The sequence below is a fragment of the Mandrillus leucophaeus genome, unplaced genomic scaffold, assembly GCF_000951045.1.
Source record: "Mandrillus leucophaeus isolate KB7577 unplaced genomic scaffold, Mleu.le_1.0 Scaffold307, whole genome shotgun sequence".
In the NCBI taxonomy this organism is placed as follows: Eukaryota; Metazoa; Chordata; class Mammalia; order Primates; family Cercopithecidae; genus Mandrillus; species Mandrillus leucophaeus.
The window spans coordinates 2933277-2957609 of NW_012103221.1; the positions used below are offsets into that span (position 1 = coordinate 2933277).

Below are 24333 nucleotides of genomic sequence, written 5' to 3' on the forward strand. Positions count from 1 at the left end.
AGTTTTATTTTTAATGTTTTACCCTTTGAGGCCCATGTGTCTAATTCCTAGTGGTTTTTTTTAAATAAATAAAAATTGTTAGCATAAAATTCTGTTATAGAATGTAAATTCTTCGTTGGATATGCAATAAGAAAGTAAATTACTTAATCCTTCTAGTTTATCTGTATATAATATAGCTGAAAAAATTGGGGACCTTTTATTGTACAATTTATTTTGAAGCTTATTTTCTTCCACCCATTTTATAATGTAGTCATATGGTACTTAATGACAGGGATACTTTCTGAGAAATGCATCATGAGGTGATTTCGTTGTGCAAAGTTATACAAACCTAGGTGGTATAACCTGTTGCTCCTAGGCTTCAAGCCTGTACAGCATGTTACTGTCCTTAATTCTGTGGGCATTTGTAATGCTCTGTAAGTATTTGTGTATCTAAACATATCTAACTGTAGAAAAAATAATGTAAAAAATCCGCAAAAAAGATAAAATAGGGTATTGCCTGTATAGGACGCTTACCAAGAATGGAGTTTGCAGGACTGGAAGTTGCTCTGGGTGAGTTGGTGAGTGAGCGCTGAGCGGATGTGAAGGCCTAGGATGTGACTTTACACTACTGTAGACTTTGTAAGCACTGTACACTTAGGCTACACAAATTATTTAAAAGTTTTTTTCTTCACTATTAAATTAACCTTAGCTTACTCTTTTTATTTAATTTTATAAACTTAAAAAATTTTTAACGTTTTGACTCTTATAATAACATTTAAAATACAAACATGTTATATGGCTATACAGAAGTGTTTTTTCTTTATATCCTAAGAAGAAAAAAAAGAAGCTATTTTCTTTTTCTTGTTTTACTTTTTAATAATACACATGGAGCTGTCATCTCCTGTGCTGACAATGCCTTTCTTTTTTTAAAAACTAGAAAGAGTATCCTTTAAAGATAAAACGTATAGTAAATACATAAACTGGCAACAGTCATTTATTAAGTTTTATATACTGTATGTACATGCTGTACTTTTGTATTACTGGCAGTGCAGTAGATTTGTTTACATCAGCATCACCACAAACGTGTGAGTAATGCATTGCTCTATGACATGGTGGCCACAGTCACATTAGGTGATAGGAATTGTTCACGTCAGTTTTAATCTTATGGGACCACTGTTGTATATTTGGTCCATCCTTTGGTCTGTCATTGACCAAATCATTATTATGCAGTACATGACTGTCGGTTACTTTACTTTTCATCTATTAGAATCTTCAATAGTATCAGCAAGGAGACTTACAGTCTGGCTTGGGGGTAATTCTTTTGTTGTTCATCCTTTTGGTAATCTGCTTTCCTGATATTATGTCATTATAAAGGGCATACTGGGAAACCTTTCCTGAGTGCTTCAGTACATACTATGGAAATTAAAAAGTGGGAAGGCAAAGACCTCGAGTAGGATAATACATCACTAATTCAGTGTTACACCTGTGTACCTGGTGTTACTCGTTAGTGTTTCAATTATTTGTTACTTGTTTATAAACTCAAGGAATTTGAATTTATAAATTCAGTATCATACTTCATTCTGGTTATGCTTTGTAGTATTCTGTAAAACTGATTGTATCTAATTCTTTGTAATTCCTATGGGAACAAATTTAGGTTTTCAATTGAGTCTACCTTTTAGACATGATTAAAGATGACAATTTTTTTTAATGTACTGTTTTTTATTACTTTAGGTCCATTGCAAAAGAACTTGCAGACTGGCTTATTAGCAACAATGTGGTGGAGCATATATTTGGACCAAATTTACACATTGAGGTTTGTGGATAATTACATGACTTCTCTGTTCTGTTGATAGAGAAGAATATTTTTAAAAATTGATATTAAGTTTTTCTTTTCCAGATTATCAAACAATGCCAAGTGATTTTGAATTTTTTGGCAGCAGAAGGGCGACTGAGTACTCAACATATTGACTGCATTTGGGCTGCAGCACAGGTAATACTAACAGCTCACGTTTATTGAGTGCTTTGCTTATCATATGTTGTAAGTGCTTCTCTATGAGGTAAATTCTGTTATCCTGTTTTATAGCTAAGGAGACCAAGACATGGACAAGCTGGGAGTGAAATCTGGCTTCCGAGTCCATGTCTTACTATGTTACTGGTAGAATGGAAGGAAATCAGAGTCAGTCAGTTGGAGCTTCTTCATGAAACCATCCTGGTTTAATAAAGAGACAGTTTCCTGTTATTCTCATTTATACAGTCTACCCTTCTATCTTGAATTATTTTATTGATATGTTTCTTGTCTATTATACTTTTTTTTTATTTTTTAAAATAGGCATATGTCCACATGATTCAAAATTCGGAAAGTAAATATAAAAGATATATTACATGTTTTTCCTTTTTGCCCCATCTCTCAGGCATATAGTTCTTATCCTCTCAGGTATATCAGAGTTTTTTTTTGTATAAATAGTGAACTATATACATTTTTCTTTTTCTTTCTTTTTCACAAATGTAGCATACCAACCAGACTTGGCTTTGGTTTTTTTTTTTCTCTTCTTTGTTCTGGAGATTACTCATCAATATATGAAGTGCTTTTCATCTTCTTGGAAGACTGTATAGTGTTTAATTAAATGTATGCACCATAATTAATTTAACCAGTTCCCATTTATGGGCAGTATCTTTTCCCCAGCCTTTTTTTTTTTTTTTTTTTGAGACGGAGTCTTGCTTTGTCGCCCAGGCTAGAGTGCCATGGTGCAATCTTGGCTTACTGCAACCTCCGCCTCCCCAGTTCAAGTGATTCTCCTGCCTCAGCCTCCTGAGTAGCTGGGATTACAGGCACGTGCCACCACGCCCAGCTAATTTTTGTATTTTTAGTGGACATGGGGTTTCAGCATGTTGGTCAGGCTGGTCTCAGGCTCCTGACCTCGTGATCCACCCGCTTTGGCCTCCCAATGTGCTGGGATTACAGGCATGAGCCACCACTCCTGGCCCCCCGAGTCTTTTCTGTTACAAACAATGCTGTAATAAGTAACTTCTAACATGTTTATTTCATACTTGTGTAAAACTTTTGTGTAGCTATGATAAATTCCTGCTTACAAGTAGAATTAGAATTACTAGGTTAAAGTATACGTGTGGTTTGCTTGTGGTAGATACTGGTATTGCAGTTTCACTTTCCCCTTAATTTCATCGGCACATTAAATTTCATGATCTTTGCCAACCTAATGGGTGAGAAGTGATATCATTGGTATTTTAAATTTGTGTTTCCTTTATTATGAGTGAGTTTGCAAATCTTGTGTTTAAGAGCCATTTTGTTGCTTTTTCTGGAATTGTTCATATTTTTTTGCCATTTATTAATTGTTTTTTTATTTTTTAATTTGTAGGAGCTCTTTATGTGTCGCTGAAATTGATCTTTTGTTTGTGATTACAACTTATGACTGTATCCTGGTTTGATGCCTTTTGCTTTGCTTAAGGTGGCTTTTACTGTTCAGTTTCATATTTGTGGTTGTAGTTATTAATGGTCTGTGGATTTTGTATCTTGGTCTGAAATGCCTTCTCCATTGACAACATTTTAAAAGAATTCTCCTTTAGTTTCTTCCTGTATATTTTCTATTGCAACTATATATCTTAATCTTTGATCCAGCTGGGATTTATGTTGGCTTAAAGTGTTGTGTATGTGTCCAACTTTCCTCCCTTTTTTGTTGTAGAATTTTTCCAATTCTATTTGTTTACTAACTCTTCTTTCTGACTTGAGATGCCAATTTTGTCTTGACTGGGTCATTTTTTGAACTTTCTAGACTGACCTATTTGTATGTATAATTATGATCTGTACCAGGGATTGGTAAATTTATAGTCTGTGGGCCAACTATGTGTTTTTGGAAATTTTTGCTACACAGACATGCCAATTATTCTTTTTTTTTTTTTTTTCCTGTGATAGAGTCTTGCTATGTCGCCCAGGCTGGAGTTCTGTGGCATGATCTTGGCTTACCGCAACGTCCGCCTCTCAGGTTCAAGGATTCTCCTGCCTCAGCCTCCCAAGTAGCTGGGATTACAGGCACACTCCACTGCCCAGCTAATTTTTGTATTTTTAGTAGAGACGAGGTTTCACCATGTTGGCCAGGATGGTCTCAATCTCTTAACGTCATAATCCTTCTGCCTTGGCCTCCCAAAGTACGGGCATTACAGGCGTGAGCCAGTGCGCCTGGCCTGACGTGCCCGTTGTTTTACGTATTGTCCATGGTGGCTTCTACAGCACAATAGCAGAGTTTAGTAATCATAACAGAGACCCTGTCACCCATAATCCTAAAATATTTACTTTCTGGTCCTTTAAGAACATGTTCGTTGAGTTTATACTATTTTTTTTTCTTTATTTTTACTTGTATCTTTGTAATATTTTAAAATGCCTGAGACGACTAGTCCCTCCTCATTATTGTCATAACTTTTCTGTCTTATTTATTTCTTCATGTGAATTTTAGTATTGACGTAAAATGTTTTCATTGTGTTAATGATGATTAATTTGAGAACCTAAGTTCTGTCTTCCTGTCCAAAGTATGATACTCCTTTTCTTTTTTCTTTTGCATTGTTCACAGTCTCAAAGTTATTTGTATATAGATTTTTATTTCGTGCTTTGCTTAATCTTAGGAATTTGTTTTTTTATTGCTATTATAAATTGTGATTTCCTCAACTATATTTAATTTTTTCCATTATGTTGCTATTTTATTTAGTGATGGAGATACAGAGTTATATGTAATTAAAATATTTTTCATTACTAATGATTGTTTGCCTTGAGCCTTCACTGAATTCTTAGCTTTTTCGCAGTAGGTTTTCTTTTTTTTTTTATTTTTTTAATTTTTTTTATTTTTTTTTGAGATGGAGTCTTGCTCTGTCGCCCAGGCTGGAGTGCAGTGGCCGGATCTCAGCTCACTGCAAGCTCCGCCTCCCGGTTTCAGGCCATTCTCCTGCCTCAGCCTCCCGAGTAGCTGGGACTACAGGCGCCAGCCACCTCGCCCGGCTACTTTTTTTGCATTTTTTTTAGTAGAGACGGGGTTTCACCATGTTAGCCAGGATGGTCTTGATCTCCCGACCTCATGATCTGCCCGTCTCGGCCTCCCAAAGTGCTGGGATTACAGGCTTGAGCCACCGCGCCCGGCCCGCGGTAGGTTTTCAATGTATTTTCTTTGGCTTCCCGTGTCTAACATTGTGTGCTTGTTTGAGATGGAGTCTCCAGCTCTCACCTAGGCTGGAGCGCAGTGGTGTAATTAGCTCATTGCAGCCTTGAACTTCTGGGCTGAAGTGAACTTTTCAAGTAGCTGAAACTACAGACATGAGCCACCACCTGGCTAATTGTGTGTGTGTGTGTGTGTGTGTGTGTGTGTGTGTGTGTGTGTGCGCGCGCGCGCATTTCTAAACTTATTTTATTATTGCTTTGTAAGACGTTGTTGCATACTGCTAGCTTGTGAAGTTATAACTATACTTGAGTTATAGTCTGGCCACTGCAATAGCTGTTTCTGTATTAAGTTTCATAATTTGAATCTTATTCCTTCTTGCCCTTTCAGGAACTGTTACTAGGAGGGATTATTTCTTCCTCTATTACATATTCATATCTCTTGTCTGTACTGGATTTTTTATGTTGTGGGTCTCTTCATATGCCTTTGCTGTTTGTTCTGTTGCCAAGGCTAGAGTACAGTGGTGCAGTCTTGACTTGCTGCAGCTTCTGCCTCCTGAGCTGAAATTACTGTCCCACCTCAGCCTCCTGAGTAGCTGGGACTACAGATGCACACCACTGTGCCTGGCTAATTTTTGTGTTTTTTGCAGACGAGACTTCGCCTTGTTGCCCAGACTGGTGTCGAACTCCTGAGCTCAAGCGATTCTCCCACCTTGTGCTCCCAAAGTGCAGGGATTGTAGGTGTGAGCCACCACACCTGGCCACATTCATATTTCTACAAGACAACTAGATATATGTTGTATATACTTTGGAGTTTCATAAAATACTTTTCTAATAGTGCTGTCTCTCAAATGGAACTCTTGTCTGGCAACTTCTCGGGGAATAGTATTGGAGGCGTAACTACTTGTACTTTTCTCGTTTGTCTCATCAAGCTTTCATTTCAGGTTGTAGGACTCTAAATGAGAGAATATGCAGCGGTACCAGTATCTATATTTACTTGCAATTACTTTATATAGTTTTCTCCCCCAGGGAAGATCTCTGGTGGATGGGTTACCTATATGTTGGCTGCTCGTGTTTTTCTGACTTATGGATGGCTGACAGAATCATTCTTTATGGAGAACTTCATTTAAGTCCCGTCTCCATCTCTATGTTTCTTCATTCTGTCCATCATATCTGTTACTCTGAGCCCAGAATCTTTCTCAGTTATAATGGGAAGATTGTCTCACCTACCTCCTCTATAGCTTTCTTACAGCTTACTCTGAGCTACAACTTTCTTTACCTATTACATTTTAAAAAGGTATTCTCAGGCTGGGCATGGTGGCTCACGCCTGTAATCCCAGCACTTTAGGAGGCCAACATGGGCAGATCATGAGGTCAGCAGTTCAAGACCAGCCTGACCAACATGATGAAACCCTATCTCTACTAAAACTACAAAAATTAGCCAGGCATGGAGATGCATGCCTGTAATCCCAGCTACTCAGGAGACTGAGGCAGGAGAATTGCTTGAACCCGGGAGGCAGAGGTTACAGTGAGCCAAGATCACGCCATTATACCCCAGCCTGGGCAACAAAGTGAGACTATGTCTCAAGCAGACAAACAAATAAATAAATAAAAAGATATTCCCAGTCATTTTAATCTTTCAGAAATTTGTAAGTTTCGTGTCTGATGGGAACTTTAATTTTCTTCGAGCCTCCCGAGCTCAAACAATACTTGTACCTCAGCCTCCCGAGTAACTGGGATTACAGATGTGTACCACCACATCAGCTAATTTTTGTGTTTTTAATAGAGACAGGGTTTCATCATGTCAACCAGGCTGTTCTCAAACTCCTGACCTCAAGTGATCTACCTGCTTCAACCTCCCTAAGTGCTGGGATAATAGGCATGAGCCACCGCACCTGGCCTTGGTCGAAGGCTTTTAATATATATGTTCTTTTTCTTGTATTTTCCTTTTATTTTATATTGTGGTAAAATATGCATAACATAAAATTTATCATTTTCACCATTTGTAAGTGTACAAGTCAGTGGGATTAAAAATATTCGTAATGTTATGTAACTATCACCACTTTCTGTATGCAAAAACATTTTCATCACCAGTAACAAGTTGGTACCTATAAAACAACAACTCTTAATTTCCTTCCTTTCAGCCCCTGGTTTCTTCTATTTTACATTGGTTTTTTGGAGACAGCGTCTTGCTGTATCACTCGTGCTGGATGCAGCAGCGCAATTACAGCTCACTGCTGCAGCCTCAAAACTCTTGGGCTCAAGTGACCTTCCAGCCTCAGGCTCCAGAGTAGCTGGGACCAAAGCATGCCTACCTAATTTTTGTATTTTATGTAGAGATGGGGTCTTGTTGTATTGCTCAGGCTGGTCTCCAGTGTTTGGGCTCAAGCCATTCACCTGCCTTGGTCTCCCAAAGTGCAGGGATTATAGGTGTGAGCCACTACGCTCAGCTGTTTTACATTCTGTTGTCTTCTGTCTCCATGAGTTTGCTTATTCTAGGTACCTCATATAAGTGGAATCAGAATATTTGTCTTCCTCTGTGTGGCTTACTTTACTAACGTAATGTTTCCAAAGTCAGTCTATGTCATAGCATACATTACAACTTCATTCCTTTTATGACTAATATTCCACTATATGTATATACAGCATTTTATTCATCCATCAGTGGACATTTGGGTTGTTTCCACCTTTTGGATATTATGAGCAATGCTGCTGTGAACATGGGTTTACAAATATGTGTTCAGTTTCCTTTCAGTTATTTTGTATATACAGTCATGCATTGTATAAGCATGTTTCAGTCAACAGAGCACATACATATACAACTGTGGTCCCATAAGATTATAATGGAGCTTATTATAATTCCTGTCACCTGGTGACATTGTGATAGCTGTCCTAGTGTAGTGCAACAAATTACTTTTTCTGTGTTTACATACACAAAAACTTACCATTGAGTTACGGTTGCCTACAGTATTCAGTACAGTAACATGCTGTACAGGAGCAATAAACTATAGCATGTAGCCTAAGTGTGTAGTAGACTTTACCATCTTTTGTGTAAGTATACTCTTATGTTCACAAGAGGGCATTTCTCAGAACGTATCCCTATCCTTAAGCCATACAGAACCGTATACCTAGGAGTAGCATGTCTGGATCACATGGTAATTCTGTGTTTAACTTTTTGAGAAGCCACCAAATTGTTTTGCACAGCAGCTGCACCATTTTACATTCTCACCAGTGACACCAGAGGGTTCTGGTTTCTCCACATCCTTGCCAATACTTGTTACTTCCCTTTTGAAAAAAAAATTCAGATATCCTAGTAGGTGTGAATTTGTATCTCATTGTGTTTTTTATTTGCATTTTCCTGATGATTGATTATATTGAACATGCTTTCCTGTGCTCGTTGGCTATTTGCATATTTGCTTTGGAAAAATGTCTGTTCATGTCTTTTGCCCATTTTTGATTGGGTTTTGTTTGGTTTGCTTTTGAGTTTTACAAAAAATATTCTGGATATTAGTATTTTAAATCGGGTATATAATTTGCATATAATTTCTCTGTCTTTTTAAATTGAGATATAGGCAAATATTGAAATACTATATAAATATAAAAATTATGTATTCAGGGTGTACAACTTGATGTTTTAATGTGCATAGTTGAAATAATCACTACAATCAAGCTAATTCACATGTATTACCTCACATAGTTACCATTTTCTTTCAAATATGCGATACAGTATTGTTAACTATAGTCACATTGCTGTATGTGAGATCTCCAGAATTTACTCATTTTGGAGAACTTAAATTTTATACCCTTTTACCGATGTCAACTTATTTCTCTGTCCTTCTGTATTCTCTGCTGCTTTGACTACTTTAAATTGATCATGTGAGACTGTGCAGTATTTCTCTCTGTCTGCTTTATTTCACCTAGCATAGTGTTTTCTAGGGTCAGTCATGTTGTCAAAAATGGAAGGATTTCCTCCTCTTTAAAAGCTGAATAATATCCCTGTGTATGTATGTATATGTACACCACGTTTTGTTTTTTCATCTTTGGAAAGATAATTTAGTTTTTTCCCGTATCTTGGCTCTTGGGAATAATGCTGCAGTGAATGTGAGAGTGAAGATATCTCTGAGATAGTGATTTCATTTCCTTTGGATATATATCCAAAGTGGGATTGTGGATCATAACATAAGATAGTTCTGTTTAATTTTTTGAGGAACATCCATATTGCTTTCAAAAATGACTGTACCAGTTTTCATTCCCACCAACAGTGTATAAGGATTCCCATTTCTCCATGTTCTTGCTAACATTTATCTTTTGTCCTTTTGATAATAGCTGTTACAGCGTAGGTGTGAGATAATATCTCATGCTTTTGATTTGCGTTTCTCTCATGATTAGTAATATTGAGCAGCTTTTATACCTGTTGGCTATTTGTATGTCTTTTTTTTGAGAAATGTCTATTCTCTTTGCGCTACATAGGGTTTATTTATTTATTTATTTATTTTTTTTGCTATTAAGTTGTACGAGTTTCTTAAATATTCTGAATATTAACCCCTAATCAAATACATGGTTTGTAAATATTTTCTTTCATTCTGTAGGTTGCCTTTTCACTCTGATTGTTTCCTTTGCTGTGCAGAAGCTTGTTGGTTTTGATAAAATCTCAATTGTGTATTTTGGCTTATGTTGCCTATGCTAATAGTTCCTGTCAAAAAAATTATTTCCTAGACCATTGTCAAGAAGCTTTTTACCTATGTCACCTTCTAGTAGTTTTACAATTTCAGGTCTTAAATTGAAGTTTTTAATTCATTTTGAGTTCATTTTTGTATGTGGTGTAAGATAAGGATCCAATTTCATTCTGTATGTGGATATCAGGTTTTTCCATCACCTTTTGTTGAAGGGACTGTCCTTTCCCTATCACATGTTCTTGGCATCCTTCTGGAAGATCAGTTGATTGTAGATGCATGGATTTATTTCTGGGGTTTTTGTTCGTTCTGTGGGTTCGTATGTCTATTTTTATGCCAGTACCATATATAATATATATTTTTAATGTACAGAGTCTTGCTCTGTTGTCCAGGTTGGAGTGCAGTGGTTCAGTCATAGCTCATTACAGCCTCAACTTCCTGCACTGAGGTGATCTTCCTGCCTCAGCTTCTCAAAATAGCTAGGACTACAAGAGCATGCCACCATGCCCAGCTAATTTTTAATTTTTGTAAGTTGTTTTGTAGAGACTGGGTCTTGCTCTGTTGACCAGGCAGGTCTCAAACTTCTGGCCTCAAGCAATCCTCCTGCCTCAGCCTCCCAGAATGTTGAGATTACATGTGTGAGCCACTGCACCTGGCTCATATTGTTTTGATTACTGTAGTCATGTAGTGTATTTTGGAATTAAAAAGTGTGATACCTCCAGCTGTATTCTTACTCAAGATTGTTTTTTGCTATTTGGGGCCTTTTGTGGTTCTGTATGAATTTCAGGATTGTTTTTTCTATTTTTGTAAGGGATGCCTTTGAGGCTGGGTGTGGTAGCGCACGCCTATTAATCCCAGCACTTTGGGCAGGCCAAGGAGGGTGGATAGCTTGAGCTCAGAAGTTCGCGTCTAGCCTGGGCAGCATGCTGAAACCCTGTCTCTACCAAAAATACTAAAAACTAGTTGGACATGGTGGTACGTCCCTGTAGTCCCAGCTACTCGGGAGGCTGAGGTGGAGGATTGCTTGGGCCCAGGACGTTGAGGCTGCAATGAGCCAAGATCGTGCCACTGTACTCCATCCAGCCTGGCTGACAAAGTGAGACCCTGTCTTGAAACAAAAGACTGCCATTGAGATTTTGATAGGGATTGTGTCGACTCTATAGATCACTTTGGGTAGTATGGACTTTTAATGGTATTTTTCTTTCAGTGCATGAATGTTGGAATGTCTTTTTATTTATCTGTGTCTTCCTTAATTTTCTTCAGTGTTTTATAATTTTCAATGTACAACTCTTTTACTTATTTGGCTAAGTTTATTTCTAAATATTATAAAATGCTTTTGTTGCTGTGGTAAATGGGACTGTTTTCTTAATTGCCTTTTCAGATAGCCTGTTTGTGCTTAGAAATGCCACTGGTTTTTGTATGTTAATTTGGATCCAGCAACCCTACTGTATTCACTATTAGTTCTAACAGTTTTTTATTGTTGTGGAGTCGTAAAGTTTTTCTACATATATATGATCATTTGTAAAAAGATAATTTTTCTTCCTGTTTTCTTTGTGGAGTCCTTTTATTCCTTAAGTCCTCTCTTGGAATTTCTGTATTAAATTGAATAGGAGTGGTGATACTGGGGGTCCTTGCCTGTCCCAGATCTTAGAGGAAAAGCTTTCAGTTTTTCCCTATTGATTATGCTATTATTTATGTGCTTTATATATGAAAGAAAAGCTGGTAGGCATGCTGGCTAACACCTGTTATCCCAGCATTTTGGGAATCCGAGGCAGGTGGATCACGAGGTCAGGAGTTCGGTACCAGCCTGGCCAACATAGTGAAACCCCATATCTACTAAAAATACAAAAATTAGCCGGGTGTGGTGGTGGGCGCCTGTAGTCCCAGCTACTTGGGAGGCTACTTGGGAGGAGAATTGCTTCAACCTGGGAGGCAGAGGTTGCAGTGAGCCAAGATCGCACCATTGCACTTTAGGCTGTGTGACAGAGTGAGACTCTGGCCCCCAAAAAAAACAAAAAACAAAAAACGAAAACAAAACTGTAGGCTTTTCATATGTGGCCTCCCTTATGTTGAGGTAAGTTCCTTCTATGCCTATTCTTTTGAGCGTTTTTATTATGAATGGATGTTGAATTTTGTCAGATGCTTCTTTATTTTTTGCCGTGTGATCTATGGTTTATTTTCATTCTTTTAGTGTCCTTTGATACACAAAAGTTTTTAATTTTGATGAAGTCTAACGTATCTTTGTTGTTATTGTTGACTATTTTTGGTGTCATACCCATGAAATAATTTTAAAATCCAACATCATGAAGATTACAATCCTTACCTTTTTCTTCTAAGGGTTTTTTAAAAGATTTTTCTTTTAAGTTTAAGTATTTGATGTGCTTTGAGTTGTTATATATGGTGTAAGGTAAAGATTAAACTTTATTCTTTTTACATGTAAATAATCAGTTTTCGTAACACCATTTGTTGAAAAAACTGTCCTTTCCCCCATTAAATGGTCTTGGCAACCTTGGTTGAAAGTCAGTTGACCTTTTTCATGTGAATGTTTATTTTTGGGATCTTCATTCTACTCCATTGGCCTACATGTGTGTCCTTACGTCAGTACCATACTGTTTAATTACTACTGTTGCTTTTTGTTATTTCTTTTTTTCCTTTTTGCAGGTTTCAAAGTCATCTTTTTCAGACTGTTGGCTATTTAGAGTCCCTTGCAATTCTGTATGAATTTGAGGACCAGTTTTTCTAGTTTTGTAAAAAAGAATAGGTATTGCATTGACTCTGTGGATCACTTTGGAGGCAATATTAATATCTTAACAATATGTCTTCCTATCCATTAACATGAATGTCTTTCTCTTTAGGTTTTTAATTTATTTTAGCAGTGTTTTGTAGTCTTCAGTATACAAAACTTTACCTTCTTTGATTAGATTTGTTCCTAAGTATTCTTTTAGATGCTATTGAAAATTGTGTTACTTAATTTTCTTTTCAGATTGTTCATTTCTAGTGTATAGAAATATAGTTGATTTTTGCATTTTGACCTTGTTCCTTGCAACTTTGTGAATTTGCTTCTCAGGTTAGTAGTTCTTCTGTGGATTCTTTAGGATTTTATATATATATGATTATGTCATTTGCAGTCAGATAGTTTTACATCTTCCTTTCTCTTTTGAATGCCTTTCATTCTTTTGTCTAATAGCTCTGGCTAGAAGTTCAGTACAGTGTTAAGTAGCGGTGGTAAATATGGGCATCCTTGTCTTGTTCTGATCTTGGGGGAAATATGTCATTCATCATTGAGTATGATATTGCCTGTGGGTTTTTTGTAAGTACCCCTTGTCATGTTGAGGATTTTTTTTCTTCTAGTTTTCTGAGAGTTTTTATCATGAAAGGAGTCTTACAGGTTGTCTAATTTTCTGGTGTACAATTATTTGTAATATCTCATAATTTTTTTAGAACTGTAAGTTTAGTGTGAATGCCCTCATTTTCGTTGCAGCTTTTAGTTCTTTGTTTTTTTTTTCCCCGCATAATCTAACTAAAGGGTTGTCGTTGATAAAGTCCTTTAACAAAACCTCCTTTGGTTTTATTAGTTTTCTCTATTAACTTACTTTTTTTCTTTTTTGATACGGAATAGCTGTCTGTCTTGCCCAGGCTGGAGTGCCGTGGTGTGATCTTGGTTCACTGCAGCCTCCGCCTCCCAGGTTCAAGTGATTCTCCTGTCTCAGCCTCCTCAGTAGCTGAGACTACAGTCATGTGCCACCACACCCACCAAATTTTTTGTATTTTTAGTAGACACAGGATTTCGCCGTTTTAGCCAGGCAGGTCTCAAACTCACAACCTCATGTGATCCACCTGCCTTGGCCTCCCAAAGTACTGGGATTACAGATGTGAGCCACTGTGCCTGGCCGATTCTTACTGTTTTTTAAAGAGAGAATTTCTTGCTCTGTTGCCCAAGCTGGAGTGCAGTGCTGTAATCTTAACCTCCTGGGCTCAGGCAGTCCTTCCGCCTTAGCCTCTCAAGGAGCTAGGACTACAGGCTTGTGCCATCACTCCTGGCTAATTTTTAAATATTTTTTGTAGAGAAAGGATTTCACTGTGTTGCTCAGGTTGGTCTTGAACTTCTGGTGTAAAACAGTCTTCCCTCCTTGGCCTCTCAAATTGAGAGTATTACAACAGGCATGAACTGCATCTGACCAGCTTTCTCTACTGTTCTCATATTCTTTATTTTATTTATCTCTGATCATTGTCTTCCTTCTACTAGCTTTAGGTTTAATTATTTCTCTTGTAGTTCCTTCCCTAAGTTGTGAAGTTTGGTTGTTGAATTGAGATTTTTTTTTTAATTCACATTTACATTTGTAAATACAAGTTTTCATGTATAAATTTTCTTCTGAACATTGTTCTTTCTGCATTCTATTTTTTGTTGTATTTTATCTGTAAATGTTTTCTAATTTCCCTTGTGATTCCTTTTTTGATCCTTTGGCTGTTTGAATGTGTTAATTTCTACAAATTTGTGAGCTTTCCAGTTTTTCTTCTGATACTGATTTTTAGCTTCTTCCTGCTGTGGGTAGAGAAACATTTTAGTATGATTATCTGTATTTTAATATCTGTTGAGACTTGTGGTCTAGCATCCAGTCTATCTTGGAACATGTCCCACACATTTGAGAAAAATGTGTTTTCTGCTGCTGTTGTATGAAGTGCTCTGTATATGTCTCCTAGGTCTATTTGGCTTATTGTGTTATTCAGATTCTCTATGTCCTTGTTTATGGTTATTCTCTTTATTGAGAATTGGATATTGAAGTCTCCAACTATTATTGTGGAACTTTTTATTTCTCTATTTCTTCCAGTCTTCATAATGTTTATGATCATATCTTCTTGGTATTTTGAATCTTTCATTACTAAAGTTTTTCTTTATCTTTGGTAAACTTATGAAAGATAAACTGTGGTTTGAAAAAAATAGTTTATCCCCTTTGATCATTTTTAAGTGTATAGTTCACTAGTGTTAAGTCTATTCACATTGTGTAATAGATGTCTAGAACTTACATTGCAAAACTGAAACTCTATACCCATTGAACAACAACTCCTCATTTCCCCCTCTCATCAGCCTTGGGTAACCTCTATTCTACTTTGTGTTTCCATGATTTTGAGTACTCTAGGTTTCTGATATAAGTGGAATCATTAAATATTTGTCCTTTTGTGACTGGCTTTTTCACTCAGCCTAATCTCTTCAACATTCATCTGTGTTGTGGCATGTGTCAGCATTTTCTTCCTTTTTAAGGATGAATAATACTGGATTATGCGCGTGCACACGCACACACACACACACACACACACAAAATTTTCTTTTCTTTGAAACACGGTCTTGTTCTTTCACCCAGGCTGGAGTGCTGTGGCACAATTATGGCTCACTGCAACTTTGACCTTCCAGGCTTAAGCCATCCTCCCACTTCAGCTTCTGAAGTAGATGGGACTATGGGCACATGCCCACCATGCCTGGCTAAGTTTTGTATTTTTTTAGTAGAGACAGGGTTTTGCCACGTTGACCCGGCTAGTTTTGAGCTCCTGGGCTCAAGTGATCCACCTGCCTTGGCCTCCCAAAGTGCTGGGATTACAGGCATGAGCCACCATGCCTGGCCTGTAGCACTTTTTTTTTTTTTTTTGTTCTTTCATCTGTTGATGGACATTTGGCTGCTTTTACATCCTGGCTGTTAGGAATAACGCTGTAGTGATCATGGGAGTACAGATACCTCTCTGAGATCTTGCTTTGAATTCTTTTAGACATATACCTGGGAATCAGATTACTGGATTAAATGATAATTCCATTTGTTTTTTCCGGTAACCTTTTTACAATTTAAATTGTATCTTATTTGATATTAGTATAGCCAGCCCAGCTTGCTTTTGCTTGCTGTTTGCATGGAATATCTTTTTCTGTCCTTTCACATTCAACCTTTTTGTGTCTTTGGATATAAAGCAAACCTCTTAAAGACAATTGGATCAAGTTTTTGAAAAATATCAATTCTGTCTTTTTCTTTTGATTGGAGAGTTAAACCATTTGCATTTAAAATACTCATAAAGAGGGACAAACTTGTGTTATTTTGCCTTTTCTTTTCTCTATGTCTTATCGTGGTTTTCTCCCTCCTTTCTTCCATTACTGCCTTTTTTGTATGTTTAGTTGTTTTGGTGGTGGTGTTTTTGTTGTTGTTTTTTTGTTTGTTTTTTGTAGTGAAACAGTTTGATTTCCTTTTAATTTTCTTTTGTATTTAATATGGAGATTACATTTAACATCCTAAAGGTATAACAGTCTGATTTCAATTTATACCAGCTTAACTTCAATGCCATGTAAAAACTCTGCTCCTAATAACTCCATCCCTCCATTTTTATTACTGCTGTCACAAATTGCAACTTGGTATGTTGTGTGCCCAGTAAGGCAGGTTAATAATAATTCTTTGTATTTGTTTTTTAAATCATGTGAAAAATAAAAAGTAGAGTTATAAACTAAAATTTCAATACTGTCTGTAATAATTGCCTATGTATTTATCAGATATCTTATTTCAACTGGAAGGACTCTTGTTAGCATTTGTCTCGTTTTTTTTCTCTTTGCAAGACAATTCATATTTATTCATCTTGTACCCTACTCAAAGACCAAATTAAATCATTCTGTTAATCCCCAGAACTTTTGAACACATGAAAAGGGTTCTTTCCAACAATTACTAGTGCCTGTTTGTGCTGGTTTCATGCTGGTCAGAGAACGCAGAGATAGTTCATTGCTGCTGTCCCTCTCCTCGGGGAGTGCCTGTCCTACAGGAGACAGACAGGTGCCCCATGGGGAATACAGCAACAATAGAGGGATGTGGGGCTCTTGAGATTGGGCTGGTCCCAGCAAGCTTATATAGTATGGGGCATGGTACAGTGCTCCACGAGAGCACCAAGTACCCAGGAGTTGGAGGTGAGCTTGGGGCCAAGGTCCTTGAAGCACTCTGGCAACTAGCTGATCACCCAAGGGTCTGCCTCAATGTGAGCACCTCTGAGCCCCAGCCTCACATTTCCTCAATTCCTGGGCCCAGGCTCCAGGCTTTCAGTTCCTCCACATGTTGCCCAACCCAACATAGTGAGCACTTTTTTCTCAAGCATTCTAGGTTTTCTGAGTCATTTGGCCGGCTGTGAAAAAAGAGCCACCCTTTCAACTCAGGCTAGCTCAGCCAAGTCATTTCAGCTCTGGCTGCCCCAGTGCTAACCAGGTCATTGAGCAGCGGTGGGAGGCTGGAGCTAGAGTTTGTGGCTGCTACCATCTTGTGTCCTCTTCTCCCATTTAGTGGCTGGAAGCACACTGGGAAACTGCCTTTTAGCAATTTTTATGGGGCAGGTATAAGTGTCACAAACTCCTTTAGCTTTTTTCTGTGAATGTCTTAATTTCAGCCCTAATTTTTGAAGGACAGTTTTGCTGAATTTAAAATTCTTATTGCAAGATTTTTATTTTAGCCTTTTGAATATATCAACTCATTGCTTCTGGCCTCTAAGTTTTTGGAAGAGTAATTCGCTGATAATCTTACTGAGGATCTCTTGTACGCGACAAGTTACTTGTGGTTTTTGAGATTTTCGTCTTTGGCTTCCTGTATTCTGATTGCATTGTGTATCGATAGAGGTCTTTTTGAGTGTATCCTTCTTGGAGTTTGTTGAACATCTTGGATTTGTAGATTCATATCTTTCATCAAATTGGGTTGTATTTAGTTATTATTTAAGTATTCTGTCTTTCCATTTTTCTTTGCATTCTAGGATTTCCAAAATGAATGTGTTGCTCTGCTTCATGGTATCCCACAGGTCCTTTAGGCTATTCATTTTTCTTCTTTTCCTCAGACTTGATAATTTCAGTTGTCCTACTTTCAGGTATGCTGATTCTTTTTCCTGCTTGCTCAGAGCTGCCTTTGAATCCTTGTGTAGTGAAGTGCATTGTTCCTTTCTGTTCTTGTGCTTTTCATTTCCATAATTTCTTTTTGGTTCCTTTTTATAATTTCTCTTCCTTTGCTGATATTCTCATTTTGTTCATGCAGTGTTTTCCTGTCTTTACTCTTTTATTATCTTTGAGATAAAGTTATTTAAAATCTTTGTCTAGTGGCTGGGCATGGTGGCTCACACCTGTAATTGTAGCACTTTGGGAGGCCGAGGCAGGTGGATCACTTGAGGTCAGAAGTTCAAGACCAGCCTGGCCAACATGGCGAAACCCTGTCTTCACTAAAAATACAAAAACAAAACAAAAAACCCCACAGAATTAGCTAGGTGTGGTGGCGCACGCCTATGGTCCAGCTGCTCGGGAGGCTGAGGCAGGAGAATCACTTGAACCTGGGAGGTGCTGGTTGCAGTGAGCTGAGATCGCACCACCGCACTCCAGCCTGGGTAACAGAGCAAGACTGTCTCAAAAAAAAAATTCATCTAGGAAGTGCAACAGGTGGACTTCAGGTGTATTTTCTGTGGACTTTTTGTTGTTTCCTTTTTGGTTTTGTTCCCCAAAAAACAAGTACAACTCTAAGACGTCTAGTAATCATTTCAGGTGATTTGTGTTGAAACAATGGCAGCCAGCCTCAGTGCCTGCACCTTATCAGTCAAAATTAGCAATCAGCTAGCTGTCAGAACAGAGAATCTTAATGTTGGGGGACGTGGTTCTTATTGCCCACCTGTGTCCAGAAACTGTACCAGAAACCTGTATTGCCATCTCCATAGCTGCCTGTCATTGCATGGGCGGATTGGGAGTATGTGTGTCAGAAATGGGTAGCAGTAGCAGCTATGGCATTGGAGGCTGAAATTGGTAAGTATAGAAATTCAGATTGACTCTGGAGTTCCAGGATACTTGCATCTGATTCGGCTAGTACAGTTTTTGTCTTGGTATAGAAATAGATTCCTGGCGTTTTCTATTCTCCCATCTTCCCTGATATCCTTTTCTGTTTCATCTTCATCGTCTTTGTTTTCGTCTTTCTTCTTTGTCTTCTTCATCATCCTTTTTCATCTTCCTTATCCTCCTCCTCTTTGTCCTCTTCCTCCTCCTCCTCTGCTGCTGCCACCACCACGCGTTCTTAATACTTTTTCTGTATTTTGGAATTAAATAATGTACACATTTGAAAGAGTGGGGTTTTTTTTTTTTTTTTTACCTCAGTTACAGGATTTTATGTTTTTTTTTTCTCAAGGATCTTGTTACTTAAAAATAAGCTCAGTGCCTCATTCCTATAATTTCAACACTTGGGGAGGCTGAGGCAAGAGGATCACTTGAGCTTAGGCGTTTTAAAATTAGACTGGGCAATATCATGAGACTTCATCTCTCTATATAAAACAAAACAAAACAAAAATAACCAAGTGGCAGATTAATCCCTGAAAACCCCAACAAGATATTTGATTATCAAAATTAAGTATATTATGGAAATTTCATTATATTAATGGTTAAATTGGCAGAAAATCAGAAGTTTATTATACATTACATGTAGTATATATGGTCTATATACATACATATATATATAAAAACATGTATATATGTGTGTTTATCATGTTTTAAGTAGAAAAACTATATATGAGTTACTTGTGGGCAAAAAGTAGAGAAAACTGTTAGTACAGATCGAGAATTCCTAATCCAAAACTCTAAAATTTGAACTGCTACGAAGTTTGAGATCTGAGTGCCAACATGGTGCTCAAAGGAAGTACTCATTGGAACATTTCAGATTTTGGAGTGTTGAATTAGAGATCTTCAACTGGTAAGTATATAATGCAGATAATCCAAAGTGTGGAAAAATCCAAAATCTGAAACACTTCTGCTTCCAAGCATTTCAGATAGGGGATACTTAACCTGTATATTTTAATCTGTAATGTTATTTAATACTATATTTAAATGAACATTCTTAGTCAAGACCTATAAAAGTGTTAAACTTATTGGTATTCACTTCTCCTTAAAATCAAATACTGTTTGTAGTATTGAAGTACTACCATTGTTTTTTAAATGAATATCTAATGATGTTAAAGTAAATGGTAGTAGAAGCACATAGTGTAATTTATAAGAAACCTCACCAAGATAGAATTCCTCCAGTATTAGGTTTTCTTACATGTATTTCACCTTATATTTCAGTATTAGGTTATGCATATTTACCCTGAAAGAGAAGCAGCAGAAGAGAATTCATGTGTATGCCTACAAAATATAAAAATCAGTGTTTTTGAATAAAATCTATATTTTAATAGACTTTTTATGTATTAAAAGTAGGAAACTTTACACTTGACAGCCCTCAAGTTGGGAATTACTTGTCTAATCTTCTGTTTATTACCTTATCTTGATTTAGTAGTTAGCAACTTGATGGCTGTAAAATGCTTTTATTTTACATGATGTAATATTTAGTTTTTATATCTTCATAAATATTGTATTGTCCATGAATTTACATGTTTGTGTTTATTATAACAAAGTCTTTGTATCTCATGGTTTATTATTTCGTAGATCTTTGTCAGGGTTTCTGTTGTGTACTCTAGTGAAATAAAAGCATTATATAAATACTTTATAAAGATTTAATAAGAGAAATCTGGCATAGTTGTGATAATTTACTTTTTTCTCCTAAGTGTAATTTGTTGTCTTATTTGTATTTTAATTTACTATTTAACTTATTTTTGTATTATGACATGTAAATTAATTCCTTTGGTATCAAGAGATCTTCCACCATAGCCGCCTATGTAGCTGGGACCACAGGTGTGCACCTCAGCACCCAGCTAATTTTAAAATGTATTTTTTATAGAGGTGAGGTCTCGCTATGTTGCCCAGGCTGATCTGAGACTCCTGGACTCAAGCTGTCCTGCCAGCTCAACCTCCCAAAGTATTGGAATTACAGACATCAGCCACCACACCCAGCCTTCCCTCTTGTAATTAGGCAATTCAGCTTGTCATTTGTTTGGTTAAGTTTAATTTCTGTTTAGGTGAATTTATTTTTGCTCTTTTATGCACTGCCGTTCCTCATCTTGGATAATTAGCATTTTATCATTATATTAAAAAATATTAGTGTACTGGCCAAATTTTTGACTTTCAAGCTGTTTTTATATCAGGTAATCTACATGTATTGGGCAATTATTTTTGACCATTCTCTCTAACTTGATTTTCTAGTTGAAACATTGTAGTCGGTATATACATGACTTATTTCCTTCACTCATCAAGAATTTGGATCCGGTACCACTTAGACATCTACTTAATCTGGTCTCAGCTCTTGAGCCAAGTGTTCATACTGAACAGGTAATACATTCAAAACATAATGATAGTTTTTTTTTTTTCCTCGTAAAGTGAAAATTTCTTTGTGATTCAGATAATTTAACTTTCATTTTATTGGCTTGGCATTTCAGTGTGACAAAAAGGATATTAAATTTGTTAGTGTTGCCTGGAATTGTCCAACTTTAATCTCTCCCTCTCTTTTTTTAGACATTGTACTTGGCATCCATGTTAATTAAAGCACTGTGGAATAATGCACTAGCAGCTAAGGCTCAGTTATCTAAACAGAGTTCTTTTGCATCTTTATTAAATACTAATATTCCCATTGGAAATAAGAAAGGTTAGTAGTGTCATGTATTTTGAAGGAAATTGTCGAGAGCTTCTGATTCAGATTTGAAGTATTTTCTGCTTATACATTCAGTTCAATCTTTATTTTAAAATAAGTGTGGGATGGGTGGAAGAGTACATATAAAAGGATTAATACTGTGATTAGTTCGTGTTTTGGTTTACCTTTTAAGTGAAGGATAGTGATAAAGTCTTTGTAGTTACTGGATTTTCTCAGCTTTGATTATCTGTTTTTTAAACAAAAGCTTTGGGGATTTCGTTTTGTAAACAAGTTTTGTTTTAAAAATTTAAGAGTAGAACATAATGATTCAGTTATCTTTCTGTGTTTTCTGCTTCAAAGTTTTCTGCCATGTCAGGTGCTTTGTGGGTTTTTTTTGGTTTTGTTTTGTTTTGTTTTTGAGATGGAGCCTTGCTCTGTTGCCCAGGCTGGAGTGCAGTGGCGTGATCTTGGCTCAGTGCAAGCTCTGCCTCCTGGGTTCAGGTCATTCTCCTGCCTCAGCCTCCCTTGTAGCTGGGACTAGAGGCACCCGCCACCACACCTGGCTAATTTTTTTGTATTTTTAGTAGAGACAGAGTTTCACCATGTTAGCCAGGATGGTCTCGATCTCCTGACCTCGTGATTCCGCCTGCCTTGGCCTCCCAAAGTGCTGGGGTTACAGGCATGAGCCACTGCGCCCGGCCAGTGGGTTTTTTTTTTTTTTTTTTAACATATATAGCTTTCAAGGGCTTTCTGAAACGTTACTTGAACTCAGTTTTTGTCTCCTGGCAACGTATACTACCCTTCTCTTAGGCTTTTCTGTGCAGGCACCCCCAACAACTACTGCAGGTGGCGGAGACTTGACCTTATTGCAAGTTTCTCTGCCTGTATCTTGTTGATTATACAATATAAACAACTGATACACTGTCCCAAAGAAGCTCAGTCACTTAGAATGTTTTTCTCTTGTTTTTTCCTTTTCCTTCAGAGGAAGAAGAGCTCAGAAGAACAGCTCCATCACCTTGTAAGTTGAGCGTTAGAAATTCATGGCAACATGACTTAGTTTTGTTTTAGTGATTTTCTAGAGTTCATTGATTTTATATAATGATATATTTGTATCAGTCATAAAGTTCATTTTGAGGAGATGTAAACCTTTAACATATTCGTGTTACCCATTTTTCTTAAAACTATAAACATCTTGACTTTTAATTGAAATCTGTTATATTTTTAGAAATCATGAGCAAATGTTAACATATTTAGAGATTTTATTTTTGGCTACTTAGCGTAAAGCTTTGGTAACTAGGTCAAGGAGTCAGATGATAATGTCATTTTGTTAAGTCCATGTTAATATAAATTAGAAGTAAAAATAAAAAATGTATTTTATATAGGGTCACCTGCAGCTAGTCCTCAAAGCAGTGATAATAGCGATACACATCAAAGTGGAGGTAGTGACATTGAAATGGATGAGCAGCTTATTAATAGAACCAAACATGTGCAACAACGACTTTCAGACACAGAGGTATGAAAATAGGTTTTTCCTCTTTTAAAGGCGTTTTTGGCTTTCTGGCATGTTTATCATTTGAATTGGGTATATATACATAATTCATGTTCCGGCTTGTCCTCTCCTTTACATAATATTTTTGATGTCCTTTGAGTTTTTAATTCCATTTTGTATTGTTCAAAGGGGTATAACAAGACTGACAGCGTTTTTAAAAGGTACAGTTTATTAATGTTGGTTACCTTTTTTCTTATTGGTTTAAATATTTATTTAAATCTGTTTGTTTCAAAATATAGGAATCCATGCAGGGAAGTTCTGATGAAACTGCCAACAGTGGTGAAGATGGAAGCAGTGGTCCTGGTAGCAGTAGTGGGCATAGTGATGGATCTAGCAATGAGGTCAATTCTAGCCATGCAAGCCATTCAGCTGGGAGCCCTGGCAGTGAGGTACAGTCAGAAGACATTGCAGATATTGAAGCCCTCAAAGAAGAAGATGAAGATGACGATCATGGTCATAATCCTCCCAAAAGCAGTTGTGGTGCAGATCTTCGGAATAGAAAGTTAGAGAGTCAAGCAGGCATTTGCCTGGGGGACTCCCAAGGCACGTCAGAAAGAAATGGGACGAGCAGCGGAACAGGAAAGGACCTGGTTTTTAACACCGAATCATTGCCGTCAGTAGATAATCGAATGCGAATGCTGGATGCTTGTTCACACTCTGAAGACCCAGAACACGATATTTCAGGGGAAATGAATGCTACTCATATAGCACAAGGGTCTCAGGAGTCTTGTATCACGCGAACTGGGGACTTCCTTGGGGAGACTATTGGGAATGAATTATTTAATTGTCGACAATTTATTGGTCCACAGCATCACCACCACCACCACCACCATCACCACCACCACGATGGGTAAGCCTACTTCAAAATAAATATTCAGTTCGTATTTCCTTTAGGGAAGTATTATATCCTATGTTTATTCAATTGCAATTTATTCTGTATTAGTGCTATTCATTAGTAGTATAGTGCAAAGTATTAATGTAAAGCTACAAATAGATAATTTCAGGTTTTCTATTGGGCACATTTAAAAACACAAAATGAAGCGGGTTGTTGGCCAGGCGTGGTGGCTCACACCTGTAATCCCAGCACTTTAGGAGGCCAGGCAGGTGGATCACTTGAGGTCAGGAGTTTGAGACCAGCCTGAACAACATGGTGAAACCCCATCTCTACTAAAAATAGTCAAATTCGCCAGGCATGGTGGTGCACACCTGTAATCCCAGCTACTTGGGAGGCTGAGGCAGGAGAATTGCTTGAACCTGGGAGGTGGAGGTTGCAGTGAGCCGAGATCATGCCGCTGCACTCCAGCCTGGGCAACAGAGTGAGGCTCAAAAACAAAACAACAACAACAATAAACCAGGTTGTTAATTTTAATCATGTTAAACCAATAATGTCCGCAATGCCATTTCCACGTGTAATAAGTATAAAAATTAGTAATGTATTTCCTTCCTTTTTTTCTT

General features: G+C 37.2%; 1 protein-coding gene across 1 annotated transcript in view; it reads left to right on the plus strand.

Moving 5' to 3' along the window:
• USP34 (ubiquitin specific peptidase 34) overlaps window positions 1-24333 on the plus strand; it is a 247464-nt gene that overhangs the window by 54897 nt on the left and 168234 nt on the right. Inside the window, 7 exon segments of the mRNA XM_011987324.1 lie at window positions 1711-1792; window positions 1877-1969; window positions 20906-21031; window positions 21215-21344; window positions 22312-22347; window positions 22712-22842; window positions 23118-23728. Coding sequence (XP_011842714.1) covers window positions 1711-1792; window positions 1877-1969; window positions 20906-21031; window positions 21215-21344; window positions 22312-22347; window positions 22712-22842; window positions 23118-23728 — 1209 coding nt within the window.